Source organism: Chaetodon trifascialis, chromosome 7 (assembly GCF_039877785.1).
Source record: "Chaetodon trifascialis isolate fChaTrf1 chromosome 7, fChaTrf1.hap1, whole genome shotgun sequence".
Classification (NCBI taxonomy): domain Eukaryota; kingdom Metazoa; phylum Chordata; class Actinopteri; order Chaetodontiformes; family Chaetodontidae; genus Chaetodon; species Chaetodon trifascialis.
The window spans coordinates 12,233,986-12,251,521 of NC_092062.1; the positions used below are offsets into that span (position 1 = coordinate 12,233,986).

General features: G+C 40.1%; 1 protein-coding gene across 5 annotated transcripts in view; it reads left to right on the forward strand.

Moving 5' to 3' along the window:
* Positions 1-17,536, forward strand: part of LOC139333409 (CUB and sushi domain-containing protein 3-like) — a 224,752-nt gene that overhangs the window by 29,553 nt on the left and 177,663 nt on the right. For all 5 annotated transcript variants that reach the window (XM_070965782.1, XM_070965784.1, XM_070965783.1 and 2 more), the window contains exon 3: positions 8,547-8,659. In XM_070965782.1, coding sequence (XP_070821883.1) covers positions 8,547-8,659 — 113 coding nt within the window. The remainder of the gene's footprint in view (positions 1-8,546; positions 8,660-17,536) is intronic.

The following is a 17,536-nucleotide window of genomic DNA, read 5'->3' on the forward strand; positions in this document are numbered from 1 at the left end:
GACCTCGTTAAGGTCATCTTTTTGTGCTGTCACTACACAATTACTATGACAAGTACAAGTTGAATGCAGTGTTGATTAAAGCTTAGTTTTTGATTTCTTGCTGTTGTCAAGCTTTCTTGCCGCAGCTTGTGAATAAGGGATCCCGCTTTCAAAGTTCTCAACTAAACCCTGAACTAAATACTTTGACCATGGATTTGCAAAAAAATTGAGACTGTGAAAGAAAGTGAAAAAAAAGTGGGTCTTTCTAGGTACTTTAAGTGACAGTCAGTTTGAAACTTGAAATGATGAATCCTGGATTTGCTTGTGTATTTAATATTTAATATTCTGATATTTTTCAGTTTTTGTGGTCCCCATGGTGTAACTTCAACCAAAGCAAAAGCCGCTGCTTTACTCAGTGCTATGCACCGGGGGACTAAACTGCATCTCGACAGTATATGTACTTGTTTACCATTCGTATGATATTTCCAGGGTGGCTGTTTTCGTGTAAGTAACTCACTCATATTTGGCTGACAGGTTGGCAGATTAGTCAGAAAATGTCTTTTAGATCCTTTAATGTTTTTCAAACATTCTGTAAGATGTGACAAACATGCTTTTTGGCTCAATCTAGCATTAGTTTGTAGCTTGAAAACTAGTAATTGTTGATCATAGGGATGGGGTCTTTTAGGGTAAAAGATTAAGAAACCTGAAGGGAAACAGAATACAGATGTCAGGCCGTGATGGGCGTGTTAAAGAGGACCACGTCAAATTATTGAGACTTGAACCCTTTGTTGGACTGGTTCCCTGTCCAATAGATACAGAGTTCTAAAACGTGGCCTCAGTAACTGGATAAGAAGTAATGATAATTTGAAGCTTGACAACAGCTGAAACAAGAAGTTGGTGAAACTGCATAAAGCCTAATGTATTCAAAGCTGGACTGCCATTACAGTGTTAATATTAAGATAAATTTGCAGTGACACGCAGTGAAAAATAAGTCAGTCTCTCTGTGATTTCTTGCCAGCTCTTGTTTTTATCTGCTTCACTTAACAAAGCTGTTTTGTCATCCTGTAGGTTTAGATTTCTTGCTCATTTTTGTCAGCCCGAACACTGGTGAAGGGGAAATTTCTATTTGCCTCCAGTCTTATCCTCTTGACAATAGATTTCTAATGTTATTTTGAAGCAGTCACAGGTTGTGCAAAAGCTTTGCTTTCCAAGTATGCCAGGAATCTCTTTTCAGGTCTGAGCTGCAAAGCTGTCAAATTCAAATGAAATCAGGTCCCACTGAACAAATCAAGTCAATAGAAATCATGTCAATTTTAGTGTAAATTTAAAATTACTATGAACAAGGCTTTGAAGTAATTGTGTGTTTGTATATTTTACTGCTGTGTCAGCACATTGTCCTGTACATACTAGTGTTAGTATGAAACACTTCATGTACAACTCTTGCTTTTATTTCACAGTTGAGTGGCCAGTCTATGTTCCATTACATGCACGACTCAAAGCAGTGATTTCTATGTCTGTTAAAGCAGACATTAATTCAGAAATACAGAGAGACAAACAGAGAGGTTAACTGATGATAACCTGACATTTACTGCACGTATTTTACCATTCTTAACCCGCGGCACAGAGTTTTAGGTGGTAGAATGTAAATGTGTGACTCTTGACCTGCATGCTTCATACATTGCTACTCTCGTTTTATTTCCTGTGATGAAATCCTGTAGTCTCAATAGCACTAGTCATGGAACAAGTGGTGCCGCTGGTGTCAGGTGGTTAGGTCTAATACAGTGAACACAAGTGCAGTACAGAAAATGTATATTACTGACTAGCATCAAATCAGATACTAAAGAACCAAGTTTGTTCACCACATCTATCCTCAGTCACAAGTAAATCAGTCATCATGATGGGTGAGTCATTGTGACTAATGTACTTGATTGAAATCACTTTCCGAACAACTGAATGTCACATGAGTTTTTTTTTTTTTTTTTTTAATAAAAGCAGGTTTTATCACTGCACAGTGTTTCCTCACTTATCTGCTTCAGTCTTTGTCACCTCCAACCTGGGTGACCTAAATGCTTAGTCTGTCTTCTTCTCTTCACCCAAATATACCAAACCACAGTGCAGGTGGTGTAAACGGTGGAGAAGTGCTGAGAGGATTAATTACCGCTTTGTCTGCACACCTGCGAACTAATTAGTTTTTTGTGTTGAAAAAGTAACTCATTCATCTCAGTTTTGCTTCTGCATTTGACCCCCTGCCTATTCTCATCAGGAAAATTACTTCCTGATGCATAATACCGTAGAAAATGACAATGTGATACTGCGCAAAAGTAAAGCTGCGTGGGACACCAGACACACACAGTAGGATATTAACTTTCTGACTGCTCACTGGACATTCTTCATATTACATTTCCCTTTGCAATTGAAGAAACTACATATTTTTCATTTCTTCACTCTGATTAGACAGAGAAGAGCCATGAATGAATTAATTGATAGGATGATTTGACCTTTATTGCTGGCGTTATTAAAACGGAATGTCAGCGTCTGGGGCTGCTGTAATGAGTTAGGACATGTCAGTGCAAAATAAGTCTATTAATCATCCCCTGCTGTTTTTTTTTTTTTTTTTTGTCTCAAGGAGATGGCCAGCGAGGCCATTATTCACCTCAGTAATAGGCCTTATTTTGCTCTGTTTCTAACAATAAGCTAAAGGTAAGTGGTTCACTTTAATTGTTGCTTACTAGGTAAGATCAGTCATAACACTTGGGGGCTCTTCCCACCTCTGTCTGTTTTTGTTCTTCTTTTCTCGGGTGACACAACCTCTTTGTGTCATGTTAAGAGCGGTGTAACAACAAGGAGAGGTGGGCAGAGACAAACAGAGATACAAAGAGGCAAAGCAACACAAACGGTGAATCAGCATGACAGGAAAAGGAAAAATAACCGTGAATAAGAGCAACCTCATGCAGTGAGAAACGGGGAAAGTGAGAGAGAACTAGTGTGACAGAAAGAGCTAGTGTGACACAGAGGCAAAGACAGATGGAGGTAGAGAGACAGTGAGTCAGACGAATACAGGTACATCATTCCCGTCTCTCTCTCTCTCTCCTCTCCTCTCTCGCTCTTTGGAATGCCACGATGGTGACACACTAATCAGACGACGGGAATGTCTGACAGCTCCCTTCAGGGCTGATGTAGTGTGTTCAGGTGGAAGGAAAGGCTGCATCTGTCTAGGCAATCATTGGCGCACTGTTTCCAGGCACACACAGTCATTCCACTGCCACTGGTGTTGCTTTTATCCCTAAACGGGGCTGCCATAGCTGTTCAGACACCTGGCGTATCCAGACCCACGGCGACTTTTTTGGTTGACCTGGTGGAGTCCAACACAGATGCAGCAGAACTGGTTTCTATTGGATTTACACTCAGTGTACTCACTTTCTAAATTTCTACTTGTGAACTTGTACAAAGTTTCATTTAGCCAGTATGGGTTTTTGTGAATAAGCTTTGATCACATTTCTAAAGATTCCCATCTTACTTGTGCCTGAAGGAAGTCATAATTACTGCATGGTGTGCCACTGTTAAGACTTAACAAATGTTGTTTTTGTTTTTGAGTAGGCTTTGATTAAATCCATCAAAGCATTTGCAGGGAAATAATTTGATTTTGTATGGCCTCTAATGCAGCAGCCTCCATCACAGGTCAAAACCAATAATGTTACTTATTGGCTACGAATAGGACGACCTTATGTACCGCTGAGTGGAAGGCTTTGTTTTTCTGTGGGGCTGGAATTTCTTTGTCACAAAGTTATTGTATATTTTAATCTCAACACTTCTCTGTGCTTGTAAAACCTTTGCTTTTTACCCCAACATACAATAGTAAGATGTGTAGATCTTTAAGTTTCTAACACAACATCTTTAAATCCTGTTGTGCATAAATGTAACCTTGTTCACTGGATGTAAAATTGTGTACTGAAACCCTTTCTTATGTGGAAGTTCTCTGCCATCGTTTAAAAAGGAAGTTAAATAAAGCCAGTCTGTGTAAAAATTTGATTTTTTTTCAACTCACACCATATTCCAGTGAATGACAAAGCTTTTATAGTGAGCTGGAGTAAGCCATAAATATATTAATTTAAAATGTTATAGTCAAGTATGAGCAGTTAAAAATGTCATTTTTACAATTGTTGTTGCAATGATGCTTCTTGTCACTACTCATCTGTGATGCCCTTAAACTGCCGTACTTTTATTGTCTTAAATGACAAAGAAAGTTCCCTAGTGAGTCTGGCTGACCTCCCAACCTCAGATTATTGAATAATCCAGTATTTAAGATGTCTTTGTAGAAATTCAGATGGAAGTGACTTCGTTTGCAGACTTGTGTGTGATATCTAAGTTACAGGCTCCTTGTGTCTGAGGAGACAGCAGGCCCCATGATGTTTATTTGTTAATGACATTTTCCAACCATTCACCTGATGCTCCCGTTGCCAAAGCAACAGGACGGTGGCAGTGAATGCCGGCTGATGGAAATCTCTTTGTCTGCCTTTTGTTAGAGATGTACTTAGGTCATATTGTGCTTCTTGGTTTTAAACAAACCAGAACACACGAGGCATTTCTAAGAGTCCTTGAGAAAATGCTGTCAACAGGCTACTTATTATAAATATATATATATTTATATAGAAAATAGCAGTGCTCATGTCGTGCCCAAATGCTTGAGACAAGCCACAGGTGTTGTTTTCAAGTTTAAATAATTCCTTGCCTTGCCTTGAATCAGAAATAAGTCTAGGACGACAAAAAACACCAACTCTGCCTAGACTGTCGCCTCTTCATTCTTCAATGACAGTCTTACAAGATGTCTTCCTCTTACACACTAACCCCATGACATCCACATTCCCTTGCCTTTTCTTGCCATGATGACAACAGTGCAATCTAAGAAAGGATTTAGTCTTTTGAGACTTGGAACATGGGCCTGAGGTTCAGTGTGGCAGGGCTTAGCTTTTTGTACAACAGTTTTTTCACCTTGCTTGGCGTCATGAGCACATTTCTTTACCCTGTATGTTGCTGTTCCAATGCATTTGTTTTCTCTCCCATCTTAGTAGCACATTTTTTTCTTATGCTCTGGACACGCTGTCTTCACAGTCAATGCCACAACACAAAGTAATTCAGTGTTCATGTGTCCTATTTCTTCAGTTGCCATTACAGGTCAAAGCCTTTTAGTGTCATTGTGTAATGGCATTGCACTCATCTTGGTGGGTGTCATCGACTGCTGTACGAGCATGTACAAAGCAGGGACCGATTGTTCTGTTCTTTTGTGCTCTGCTCAGCCAGTAATTAGTTGCCCCATGGATTCCCCTTCCCAGACTTGGGGTAAAGAAGGCTAATTTTACAGACTACCCAGCTTGACATCAAATTGTGATTCATTGAAAATATGTAACTCCCACATGGAGATGGCACTGCAGACCCATCAAGCCCCTGTACTCCTGTCGGAGTTGTGCTGAGAGAGAGTTGTGCTACAAAAGAAAGCTCGAGGCCTTGTTTGTTACATGCCACAACAACTAACTGTGCGACCAGGGAGAAAGGCCAGGGTTGCACACTTGTCTTTTGAATGTGACTTTTGTGAACATAAACAAGGAACAAAAATCAGATCAGACAGATGTGTGTCTGACTTGAGCTATGTTTCCAGCCCAGGTTCAGAGAGATAAAAGCCACTGAGTGTGACAGAGATTTCTTAATAATTTGATTGTGCACTAGGGCTGGGCGATATGGCTGAAAACTGTATCACGATATAAGTGTTTTATATCGGTCGATATTGATTGTTATATATATTTTTATGACGTATTTAAAATAAGGACCAGGAGAAAAATTATTAAAATTATTATTAGTATTAAAAGAAAAAACATTTTTATTTTAAATGTAACCTTCCTCTGTTTATAATTCCCTCAGCTCATCAAGGCAGAAAGGAAAGGAAATGTCAACACAACCATGGAAAACACTCAAATAATAAATGGAAATAAAAGTGTAAAAATATAAACAGAGAAACTTGAAAACTTTTTTTCTGCAGGTTTAGTGTCAGGAAGTTCACAAGCTGATTCACCTTCTGCTGAATAAAATGTTTTCAGATATGTGCAGTGTTTTGTAAACATAGCAGAAACTGAGGTAGACTTGACATCTGTAACATACAAACAAATAAACATGATAGTACAGTAAAACTGACTGAACTATAAAACCAGCCTAGACATATGAACAACTTCAGTCACTCTTCTTACTCTAAACATATATGAACTATTCAATTATATTTTTATTGCAAGTGTTTTTTATAAAAAAAAAAAAAAAAAAAAAAAAAGCATAAGAGTTTTTTATAACTTGGCTTCTCCTCAGTGCTCAGTGGAAGCATGTCTGTAGCTATATGATATGCCGCTGCCTCCGTTATGACTTTGTACCTCTGCATGGTGGTCAGCTGCTTGTGTGGTGGTGCTGCGGTTGCAGATGTTGTTGGACGTTGGCGAATACGGCTGCACTCTAAAGGGTGAGCGCGGCTAAGGTGGTTAAACAAGTTTGTGGTATTACCGGTCTTGGTGGGGACGACAGTCTTGCATAAGTTACACACCACATTGGTCTGACTACGGTCCGACTTATAAAATCCAAAAAACTCCATACTGGCGAGCTGACTTTCCCTATTTTATCGATGATTTCTTCACTCGCTGCAGCGCTCACTTCCCATTTCTCATCTGACTCCTCGCGAAGAATCAAACACGAGACAATGAGATGGCGCAACCGAACGTGATATTGTTACATGATTGGCGTGTTAGTGTGTCACTCCCACTGATAAGTGATTAATCCCTACGTTGCTCGGTTACCTGAGAGCGAGTGCCTTTGTTCATGCAACCAACCTCGCTTCGCAACTTCTGGTTTCTTCCGACGAAGAAAAAAAATTATGGAATGTTTTATCGAACACATTTTTTATTGATATTAATTACGTGTCGCGAGACATATCGTTGTCGTTTTATCGCCCAGCCCTATTGTGCACACCTTTAGATACATTGTTGCTTTTGCTTGTTTCAATGCAGATGGTGGTGTTTCCTATAGCCTGTTAGCCCCGACAATTTTGGCAGTGATATCTTTTCCTCTGTTTCTCCACCATGTGTACACTTAACAGGGTTTGTGGCCTGCAAAATGAATCACATTGCCTTGAATATTTAGATTGTGGCAAGTCTGGATATTGCCTAACCCAATACTATTGGGCGGAAACATTAATAAAATGTGACAAAAACAGTTTCAAGGTGCTAACTCTCTCTCCTGTGCATGCTGTTTTTGTATAAGCACTCCACAAAACACTCTTCTTTGAATGCACAAGCTTTCCTCCACTTTTAATTCAACCATGATAGCATACAAGTTCAGTACAGTTCTCTTGTGTGCTCCTAACAAGGTCACATTTTAAGGACTGTTTCCTCATAAATGTACTCAAAATTGCGTCATGTTGCAATTGACTTTTAGCAGTATCTTAGCATGCTGTGCAGTACCTGCGACAAAGGGTAATTATTTACTGCAAGGACCAGCACAGTTCACAGTGTTGTAATTGGAAACTCTATTGAAGCTGTAAATACAGCCCCCTCTTCTTTGCTGTCACAGGGGGGATTTCTGTTTTTCCACATTTGGCCCACAACAGACATTATTCACCTGCCTTATTGTCAAGTAGGGTTTCAGTCGCACAAACAACCCCAAAACTAGCAAAAGAAAATAACAAGAGGAGAGGAGATGGCAATAGAGAAGACTGTTGATGCTGCTCATGCCGCACAGCCTGGCTTACAGCAGTGGAAGGTCGATAGAACATCAGCAAATGCCGCTGAGGAATGGCCAGCAACACATCTTATTTACGACGTCGTGAAAGTAAATGGATTTGTTTGGATCTGCAACTAATTTGAAATGTAGTAATGAAGCAGCCTGTTACAATGCAGCTGCCAGCCCTCAAACACTATCCTACAACAGTAGGTTCCCTCTTGGGTTTTGTTTGTATAGTACCCAGAATATTATTGGTAGACAAATTGCATCACAATTCTCAGAGCAGTTCAGCTCTGAACAGCGCACAAACTCACCGGTGGTGTGAGGTCTTTGAACAGTCATTGTTGTTTGTGATAGTTACTGTGGTGTACAGTGGTGTGCAGTTTTTGTGCATCATTACATTTTAGTGCACACATCTCTCAGCAAGAGTTAGGAATATACGCTCAGCCACTTCGCCTGGTGGCCTGTCTAATTTATATACTATACTGATCAGTTTAACAAACTCAGGTTTGGTTTCTGCCTCATGATTTTTCAACAGGTGCTGTCTGTTTGGAATCATTAGAAAAAGCCTGACCTGTAGTAGAGGGGACAGTGGCATCTTGCTGGAGGTTGACTGTTCTTGAACTTGAGGCCGAAAAATGCAAATATTTTACCACAATAATATTTATAGAATTTAAGACAGGTTTTGGTTTTTTTTGCTGTCATCATATAGATTTCATTAAAACAATGGTCTTACATTTAATCAGGCTTAAATAAGAAAAAAATGTGATTGATATAATCATATGTTCAGTATTGAGGTCTCTTTCTCTTATCTGCAGGTTAACAGGATTTACCATCCCTCCACCTGTTACCAGTTCTGGCTCCATTTTTTCACTGAGGCTTACCAGTGACTTTGCAGTAAGCGCTCATGGATTTAAGGTAGCTTACGAAGGTAAGAAAAACATTGTTTTCTGCTTTTTGTCTTTTACTGTCATTAGAAATGTTCATTTGACTGAAAAATTAATGAAATGTGGAATGTAAGTGAGAGACTATGATCAGGACAGCTCCTCCAAACCAGGTCTTCTTTTAGAGGAAAAATCCACGAGCCAGGACAAGTATACACCATTTATTCTTGAGAGAGGGACGTGTGATTACACTTCCTCACCTTATTTTCCTGCAGGACTTCCACTGTTGAGTTATGAAAACATTAGGTACCTCAATTAAGCAAATTAATCTCATATTTTCCCAATCAACATCCCTCCCCCCCAAAGTCCTGAACCTTTCCTGCGACTCCAGAGGTGCATCTGAAATTGCATGGCAGATGGTGATGGGAATTAGTTGAACTAATGGATGTACCGAGTTATCTGTGTTGAAGCAGAGCTGAGTGCAGCAGGGAGCTGTCTAAATATGAACTATCCTTCTGTGACCATCTCGCTCACCCCTACTCTTTTCCCTTCTGCTTGTTCATGCAAACTCCATCGCTCATCCACCTCTAGTTGTCTGTCTTTTTCCGTTCCTTTTGTACAACGTTTTGTCTGTTCTTGTGTTCTGTCTTCAGCGTTCTTTTCTTTTCCTCATTTCATCATCTTAGCTCCTTTCCTACCCGGCTCTTCTTCACCCTTCCTTCTGCCCTCCTGCCCATGTGTTTCTCTGGCTTGTCCTCTCCTCTCTTCCTTCTTACACACAAAATCCTTCCATTATTTCTTTGCTTTCTGTGTGATTGCCTTACCATCTCCTGCATGAAAAGGTTGACTCCATCCTTTAGCCTCACTCCTCCTCCACAATGTCCTTTCCATTCCCCTTTACCTCCTCCTCATCTTCCCACCTGCCCCAGACCTGGCCAGTCCAGGACCTCTCCCCTCTCCATCTGCCAATCTCTGTTCGTATTCTCTCTTTTTCTCCATCTCCCGCTCAGTTTTTCTCTCTTTCTTGTCTCCTTCTGTTCTGCTCTCTCTCTCTCTCTCTCTCTCTCTCTCTCTCTCTCTCTCTCTCTCTCTCTCTCTCTCCCCTCCCTCCCAGTGGGTGGCTTGGTTGAATTAGATCTCATTCTTCTTCCTCCACCTTTTGCTTGTGTAATCTTCAGCAGAATTTCATGCTGATTTGGATGTAATCACATTTTGTTACATGTGAGGTGCAGATATTTCTTAGCACTCAGTAAGACTAATAAGGACAGTAGACAGTACTACAATAGGGATGTTTTATCATCTACTCTACTTGTTGGCACTCTCAGAGTGTGGAAATTGCACTGATGAACTATTGCAGCTACAGATGTTCCTAATGACTAATTTCCCCTCACATAACAGAACAGAAGTTTAAACTTAAGCTAGTTGAGTTGTCTACAAGTAACAAAACACTCAGCACAATTGAATCTGTAAGGTTAAACATTGTCTGAAAGAGCCATTTAAAACTCTTAATTACATTCCTCTGTAACCATGGGCTGTTTGACCATGTATTTGTGTGTAGGTAACTAATGGGGGCAGCAAGTTTTGAAATTAGTCCTCAATGGAATGACAATGCTGCAGCTTGCAGCCATGAAACAGGCTGCAGATAGCACTGCTGCTATAAGGCTTAAAGTTGTCTAGCATAGGCCACAAGATTGTAGCATGAGTATAAAACATCTAAAAACTAGAATCCAAAGATTTCTTTATTCATTAACAGGATACAATCAGTTCGAGTCATAGGCCACAACTAGGGTCTGTCAGCAGGAAAGGGTAACATTATTCAAGGGTTTTTCTGGAGCCTGCCTGCACCAGCAGCAGAACAAGAGCTACTATTCCTCATACAAAGTTAGCCAAGGGACATCCTTTCTCCACGCAGTGTTAAATTCACAACATTTCTCTCTTATTTTGCCCTTATTTTCATTGGACAATGTTTCATTCATTTCTTATTACTATAAGGTGTCCTTATTTTAGGCTTGTTTTAAGTTAAGCTAACTTGCGTCAGATATAGAAAAAAAAGGTGGCCGTTTTTCTTAAGGAAGACGCGGAAAACTATATCTCTCAATCATCCTCAATATTTTTCTACATTTATATGAGGTGAGACTTATTTGTCATCTCACTTGTATACAAATTAGCAATATGTGAATATAAAGTGATAAAGTGAAACCTGCAAAAATTGTGCAAAAAACAAAATTGTATATTGGCTGCCAGTTTTTATAACCAGGAAGAAAAAAATGTATACTTAAAAACGAATCAATCATTGCAGATCTTAAATATTAGAGAAATATTTCTGTTACTAGTACTTACTTAGTACTACTATTACTAAGATAAAGTATTTTAGTATTAAAAGTCCAACTAATTATCCTGTATCATGAATACATGTCAGGGATCTGTAACCAACCAAATTTGCTAGAAGATCAGTTTATAATTCAGGAAATTATGATGATTTTAATAATGGATAGACCTCCTGCCTCAATGGCGGCTGCTTCCTAAGAGTTGTGGGCATTGGTGTTCAATGTATGGACAGCTGGGGATGTGATATTTTGTTACACAATGGACTACAACTGAGTACAATAGCGCTGTGCCATTGATTCACCTCACAAATGATCAAGTGGCTCTGTCTCACACACATGCATTGCAAAGCTGTATGTCACAGAATGCTACAGCAGCAGGCAGTGGTACAGGTACAGTGCCACATAATTGCCAGCGTGGTGTTGCCGTACAGTGCACAGCACACAGCATAAGTATTTTAGCAACTAGTCATATGGTGTTACTTAAGCCTCACCCAAAATCGTTGGTATGATGGTCTTGAAACCATTGCATTACCAATATGTTGTCTTATCTTGTATGCAATAATTGCATAGAGTATGAATGTAACAGCCAGTTTTTAATGTGTAATGATGCTACTACAGTGGATCATAATGGTGCAATTCAGTACAAAAGAAAGTTTGTTAAGATTTGTATCATCATCATCTCCATCTACATTTAAAACCGATCATCATAAATTTCAATTGTTTTCAGTCAGGGGCCCTGTATGATTGACACATATGAAACACAAATATTCAATCTAAGGAACCATAATGTATTCACTTGCAGACCATCGGAACTTCCTGTCACCGCTGTATACCTTTCTGTCTTGTTATGCTGATATGGTTAGCTACATCCTATGCATGAATATGTATGTGCTGCTGTTTCTGCTGACTGAAAATGTGTGATGCTTGTAGACTCTCTGCGATGATTGAATCATGACTGCAATTAAGTGGATTTGAATCTGCATGCATACAAAGGACACAGTGAAGGACACGGGCAGGTGGAATCTAACTTTTCCACAGCCTGTCAATCTTTTGTCAAGTATGTTGGGATGCCACCCAGCTCCAACTTTATATGAATTTTGTTACTGATTAATTTTTACTTTCTTATACTGTCACCCCTTTGTCAGTGTGATCCTGCAACCTCAACATTTAGGCATGGCCTGAAAGGGTCAAGCTGCATATATTAATGAGTCATGATATGGGGGCTTTTCTACAACACAGACAAATAATTGCCACTACCGCTTTCCAAGTGAGAGAGATAGGCTGCAGCCGTGCATGTACCAAGCTGCAAGTAACGCTATCTGCTTGCCCTTTGTTGAAGGTTGTGTATTTCCAAAGAAAACATTGCCGTGCCTATCTAAAACCTGCCTCGATGCCATTTAAACCTGCCCTTTTTTGCGTGTGTGTCGGTGGCGGGGGGGGTCTTTGAAAGACAGCTGACCCATAAAACATAATTTCGTCATTTCTCCCCAAATCATTTCATTTGTCCTCCTGTGGCCGTACGGATTGTCCTCTGAGTTGGAAAAGTATGCGTGTGTGAGTGTGTTTGTGCGCGCGCATGTATGAGCACGTGTTGTTTACCAGCTGCTTTGCCCTGTGATCCAACATGGGTTCAGTCAATACTCCTTTCCCCGCCTGCATGAAAATCCAGCTCAGCAGCCACTCAAGCAGCCAGCTAGGAAACCAGACAGGCAGTCTACAGGCGTCTCCTGTGGGGAAAGTGTGCTGCTTGTGTGCTCACAAACACTGCCACTCCGTCAAACTTCCATCTTCTTCAAAGGGCTGCACAGTCATTAGATATACAGGCGAAATAAATAGCTCAGCCCCAGAGAAATCTTGCACCCAACTACCTCATTTACCAGTTCACATAGCTCACTCGTTACTACTGTGGTGACGGATAATGCAAGCCTGTCTCACTACCACTGTGTGTGGATGCAGCTGTTGGTAAAAAATGTAGAGGAGAGTTTGTTATGATGACAGAATCCCATTACTGTGTCTTTTCACTTTAATTGTTTAATGTTGGTTTAGTGTACAGGATAAAGAATAAACATAACAGCCATGTGTATGTACATTTGTTCAGATTATAAAAATACTAAATGTCATAAAAATCCTACTGCCATAAAAAAGTACTATTGCCAAAATTCTTCTGAGAAAACTACTAAAGTCATATGTTGTATTGCACTTGAGAATTACTAAGTCTATTATGCACAATATATACAGTTTATAAAAATACTGTTGCCAATATGGATAATACAGTGTTAGTGCACAGTTGAGAGAAATATACAACAACTTAGAAATTGCACCAGATGAAGTGGATAATGTGAGCATACATTAGCATTGATAATTGTAGTGCAAAAAAAAGTGGGTTGATGATGTAGAATGGAGAAAGCCAGCATCAACACAGTGCTACATTACATAATGCTGGCGTTAAACAGCCTGACAGCTGTTGAGATGAAGGACCTGCGGTAGCGTTCTTTCTTACATGCTGGATGCAGCAGTCTGTTACTGAAGAAGCTGCTTAAGCCCCCCACTGTCTCATGCAGGGGGTGGGATGGGTTGTCCATGATCAATGTCAGCTTGGCTAACATCCTCCTCTCACCCACCTCCTCGATGGTGTCCAGAGGGCAGAGGACAGAGCCAGCTCTCCTGACCAGTTTGTTTAGTCTTTTCCTGTTCCTGTCTGAGCTTCCACAGCCCCAGCAGATCACTGCATGGAAAACTGCAGCTGCCACCACAGAGTCATAAAATGTTTTAACAGTATCCTACATACTCCACAGGACCTCCGTCTTCTTAGCAGATGCAGACGACTTTGGCCCCTCCAGTCGTTTTGTGTCGTTTGTCCTGTCCAGTTTGTTGTTGAGGTGAACACCCAAGTATTTGTAATCCCCCACAATCTCAATGTCCGAGCCCTGGATGTTCACCGTTCACCATCTCCTCCGTCTTGCTGGCGTTTATGTGCAGATGGTTTTACACATTGTTGCTCTCTTCGCCTATTAACACATTTTGGTGAACATTAAAACACAGTGCTGTTTTCGCCCCTTTTTAGTTTCCGAATAGGCCAGAGAGATTTCACTTTGTTAAAAGCAGGCTTGACCAGGCTTTATTTAGCAGATTGGATGGTGCTTTGTGAGGTTAAAAGTATTTGCATTGTATTAGCATTGTTTGCATTCATTTTCCCACCTTGAGGTTAAATTTGTACTGGTTTTTAATAGGATTGTGCACCAGCACCAGCCCCTGGTGTTTAGGAGCAGCTGTTTTCCCAAAGTTCAGTTATATCAACAATTTATTTAGGGTCCTCCAGACAACAACACTTGTTACCTCAAGGCTAACGCTGTCTCTAAAACACTTCATTTCTTCAGGGGGTTCATCAAAAAGTAGAAATCCTGATTGAATGTTAAGTACAAGCTGTTATTCGAAGTACTTTATTTTTTCAGTTTCACATTAGATATGCAGCTACTGTGCCTGCAACTGAGGCAGTTAAATTTTGCCTACATGAGAGGCTTTACCCAAACCAACATGTTTGAAATATCTGCAACACATCCTTTGAATTAATTCAAGAGTTATGACTGTCCATACACCAAAGGCCAGTGAGTCAGTTTTGGTATAATTACAGCTGCGCTGCATCTATTACTTTTTAATTAGTGACCTCGGGTGAGTTTCTCCAAACTCTTGCTTGCAAGAGCGGGTCTTTTGTTTCTCTATATGGTTCTTTTAACTACAGCTGCCAGAAAGTAATGATAATAGCAATGGATGTGTGAACGCTATCATCAGTCTGTTTGAATGTAATGTAACCACTGAATCTATGAATCAGATTCTGCTCACCGCCAGCATTCACTAAAAATCTGTACAACCTGCCACACAATTAGTATTGTAGTGGTAAGAAGTTTCATTTTTCAGACGAGAACCATAATACCATTCGTAGCGTCATCCTATAAAATAATTTATATGCTTTCATATTTTTATTTGGCCAAGTGCAATCTGTCCAATTTCCCAGCAACATCTGCCAGCTAAAACTTGAGCTCTGTTCATGATTCACAGGCTACAGGCAGCTTTTGGTTCTGATTTGAAACACTCGGCAGTCCACAAACTTCTGAGTGTTTGATTTTACTCATAGTCACATCAGCTTAGTCAAGACACTTGAGAGCAGTAGCACGTCTCAGGATATTAAAAAGCAAAGAGTAAATTGTGAATGAGGGATGGGGAGACAGTTAAGAAAAAGTTATCGCACTTATTCACCGAAGAAGAGATGACACTGATACTTTACATCAAAGCCACCAAATATATACATATGATGTCACTCACCATTTTTAACATTTACTGTACACACTGAGAGTTTTGCCAGACCTACTTGATATATTTGTGTTGTGGCAGTGCAGGAAAAAAGTCGTAATCATGGTGCATCAAGTGCATACCTGTGCTGTGTTTCCACTTGCAGGATCTCATATTTACCATAATATTTCTTTCCCCTCTGTGCTTTCCTGTGGTGTTAAAAATAACAGTGACAAACATGTTCATGATCCTACCAGATCACCCCCACCCATAATCCAAAAGTCCTGTCCTTTATATTATGTTGTGAAAGAACTGGATATTCAACCTCTCCAGGGGAAAGCTTGCAAGTTATGGACTCACATTATTTTTCAAAGGCTTAAACGTGCTATTTTATAGTACTGTGCAGATGCGCGGATGCTGGGCTTGGGGGACTCACTCTAGGTTTTTGTACGGATATGGTGCCAATCATGTGCTGTGGTGCCTGCAGTCACCAGACCTCAACCCAACTGACATATTAAGGTGCCAGTACACCATCAAACATGGTATATTCTGATTTTAGCTTTATGTAGGCCAACGTTAGAATTAGTCAACAGGGACACTGAATATTTTTCCAACCAGAAGAGGTTGATAAACCAAACACATCAAAACTGAGAGTGGTAGATCTGTTACATTCATCCCACATACTGTGGTAAGCTCATAAAGGACATGAACAGTATGTGATGCATACACATGCACCCATCCTTAATTCCCTTCCAGCATCGTTGGCACAGTTCTTGGCAGCCTGGGTCAGCAGCCAGGCTTTTTTTTTTAAGTGGCTGATGAGTGTTAAATAGCTAAAACACACTGTGCCTCTGGTAGTCTCCAGTGACCGTCACCATCCTTGAATGGTAAATGTCCAGTTAATCTTACTGGTGTGTTGGAAGGCTTAGAGGGGAAAAGTTCTGAATAACATCTGGTTGCACACAGCGCCAGTCCTTGACCAGTGGATTTTCTGTGTTGTTTAGATTGTCATGATGCAAATGCTTTCAGCTCAGCGTTGTGCTGAGTTTTAAACCGATGTTCTCTGCATCACCCTGTAAAAGCTTTTAGATGTTTAGATTGCCTTTGATGTGCTTAGTCACACTTAATTAAACTTCACAAATGTGATATTTCAGACAAATAAATTTAAATTTCACAGGCTCTCCCGAAGTCCTGTGGAGACATCCAGCATTTGCTGTTTGGTGCCAGGGGACATGATGTGCTGTGTAGGGCTGCAGACATTCATTGCAGCCTTCAGCACATAGCTGCGTTTGATTTTGAAAAGAGTGAAGCAAGGCTACGAAACAATACAGCAGATCAACACAGAATATGCTTAATTAAGGTCTTATTTTCTTTACCCCCAGGTTCATATGGACCAACATTATTTACAACATAGATCTGTTTCAACCTTAAAGATGAAAGTGACCTTGGAATGAAAACACCATGAATTATTTGAGAGGCCAACCTTCTGAAATCAGTCTGCCATGGGTTAAACTTCACCAAACTGAGTGTAAACAACAGTTTACATATTTGCTAATGCAAAATAGTTGCTTATGAATATGAATGTAATTCTTAGGAGGCAGGATTGCTCCTCACCTCTCACCTCTGCACCAGTCAGATGTCAGCACTGCATGGAACCTCTGCTTCTCTCTGCTCACCCCTGCACCCGTCAGGTGTCGTTAGTAGTCAGTCATAAATATCCATTTGCATATTCTTTTTCACCGAACTTTGTGAGTTATTTGTGGGAGGTGTTCCAGCTTGAAATAGATAAATAAAAAAATGAGAACGTGTGCTTTAGCTTCCAGTTAGCTCTCTCAGTGAAAAGGGGATTAACCTAAAAAGCTACTGTTCCTGCAGGACTGGTTTCTTTTTGTATCTTCTCATAATAATTTGTACATTGTAATATTGTTTTTGTGGTCAGAAATCATGTACCCATAGTGAAGCTTTGGATTGTGGTGTTCACTGTAATACTGGATCTGTTTAGAGTGTCGGTATTTTACTTGTATTAGTCGACACATTCTGTAGAATGTAAAAGAAATCAGACATACTCAGAGGTCCTTGTGCTTTATGCTTGTCGCAGTCTGTTGATATTTAATTTTGTTCATAAACATAAACAGCTGACAGTTGATACCGAGGTTTAGCATCCGTTAGTGGTCATACATAGGAGGGATGGGTGTGTGTCAGCAACTGCAGTGCAAAGTGGATCAATTTTTGGATTTAAAAAATGATTCCTGGGAATTAACATTAGGAAACCCAATGTGACAGATGTGCCTTTGGATGAAGTTAGCTTCA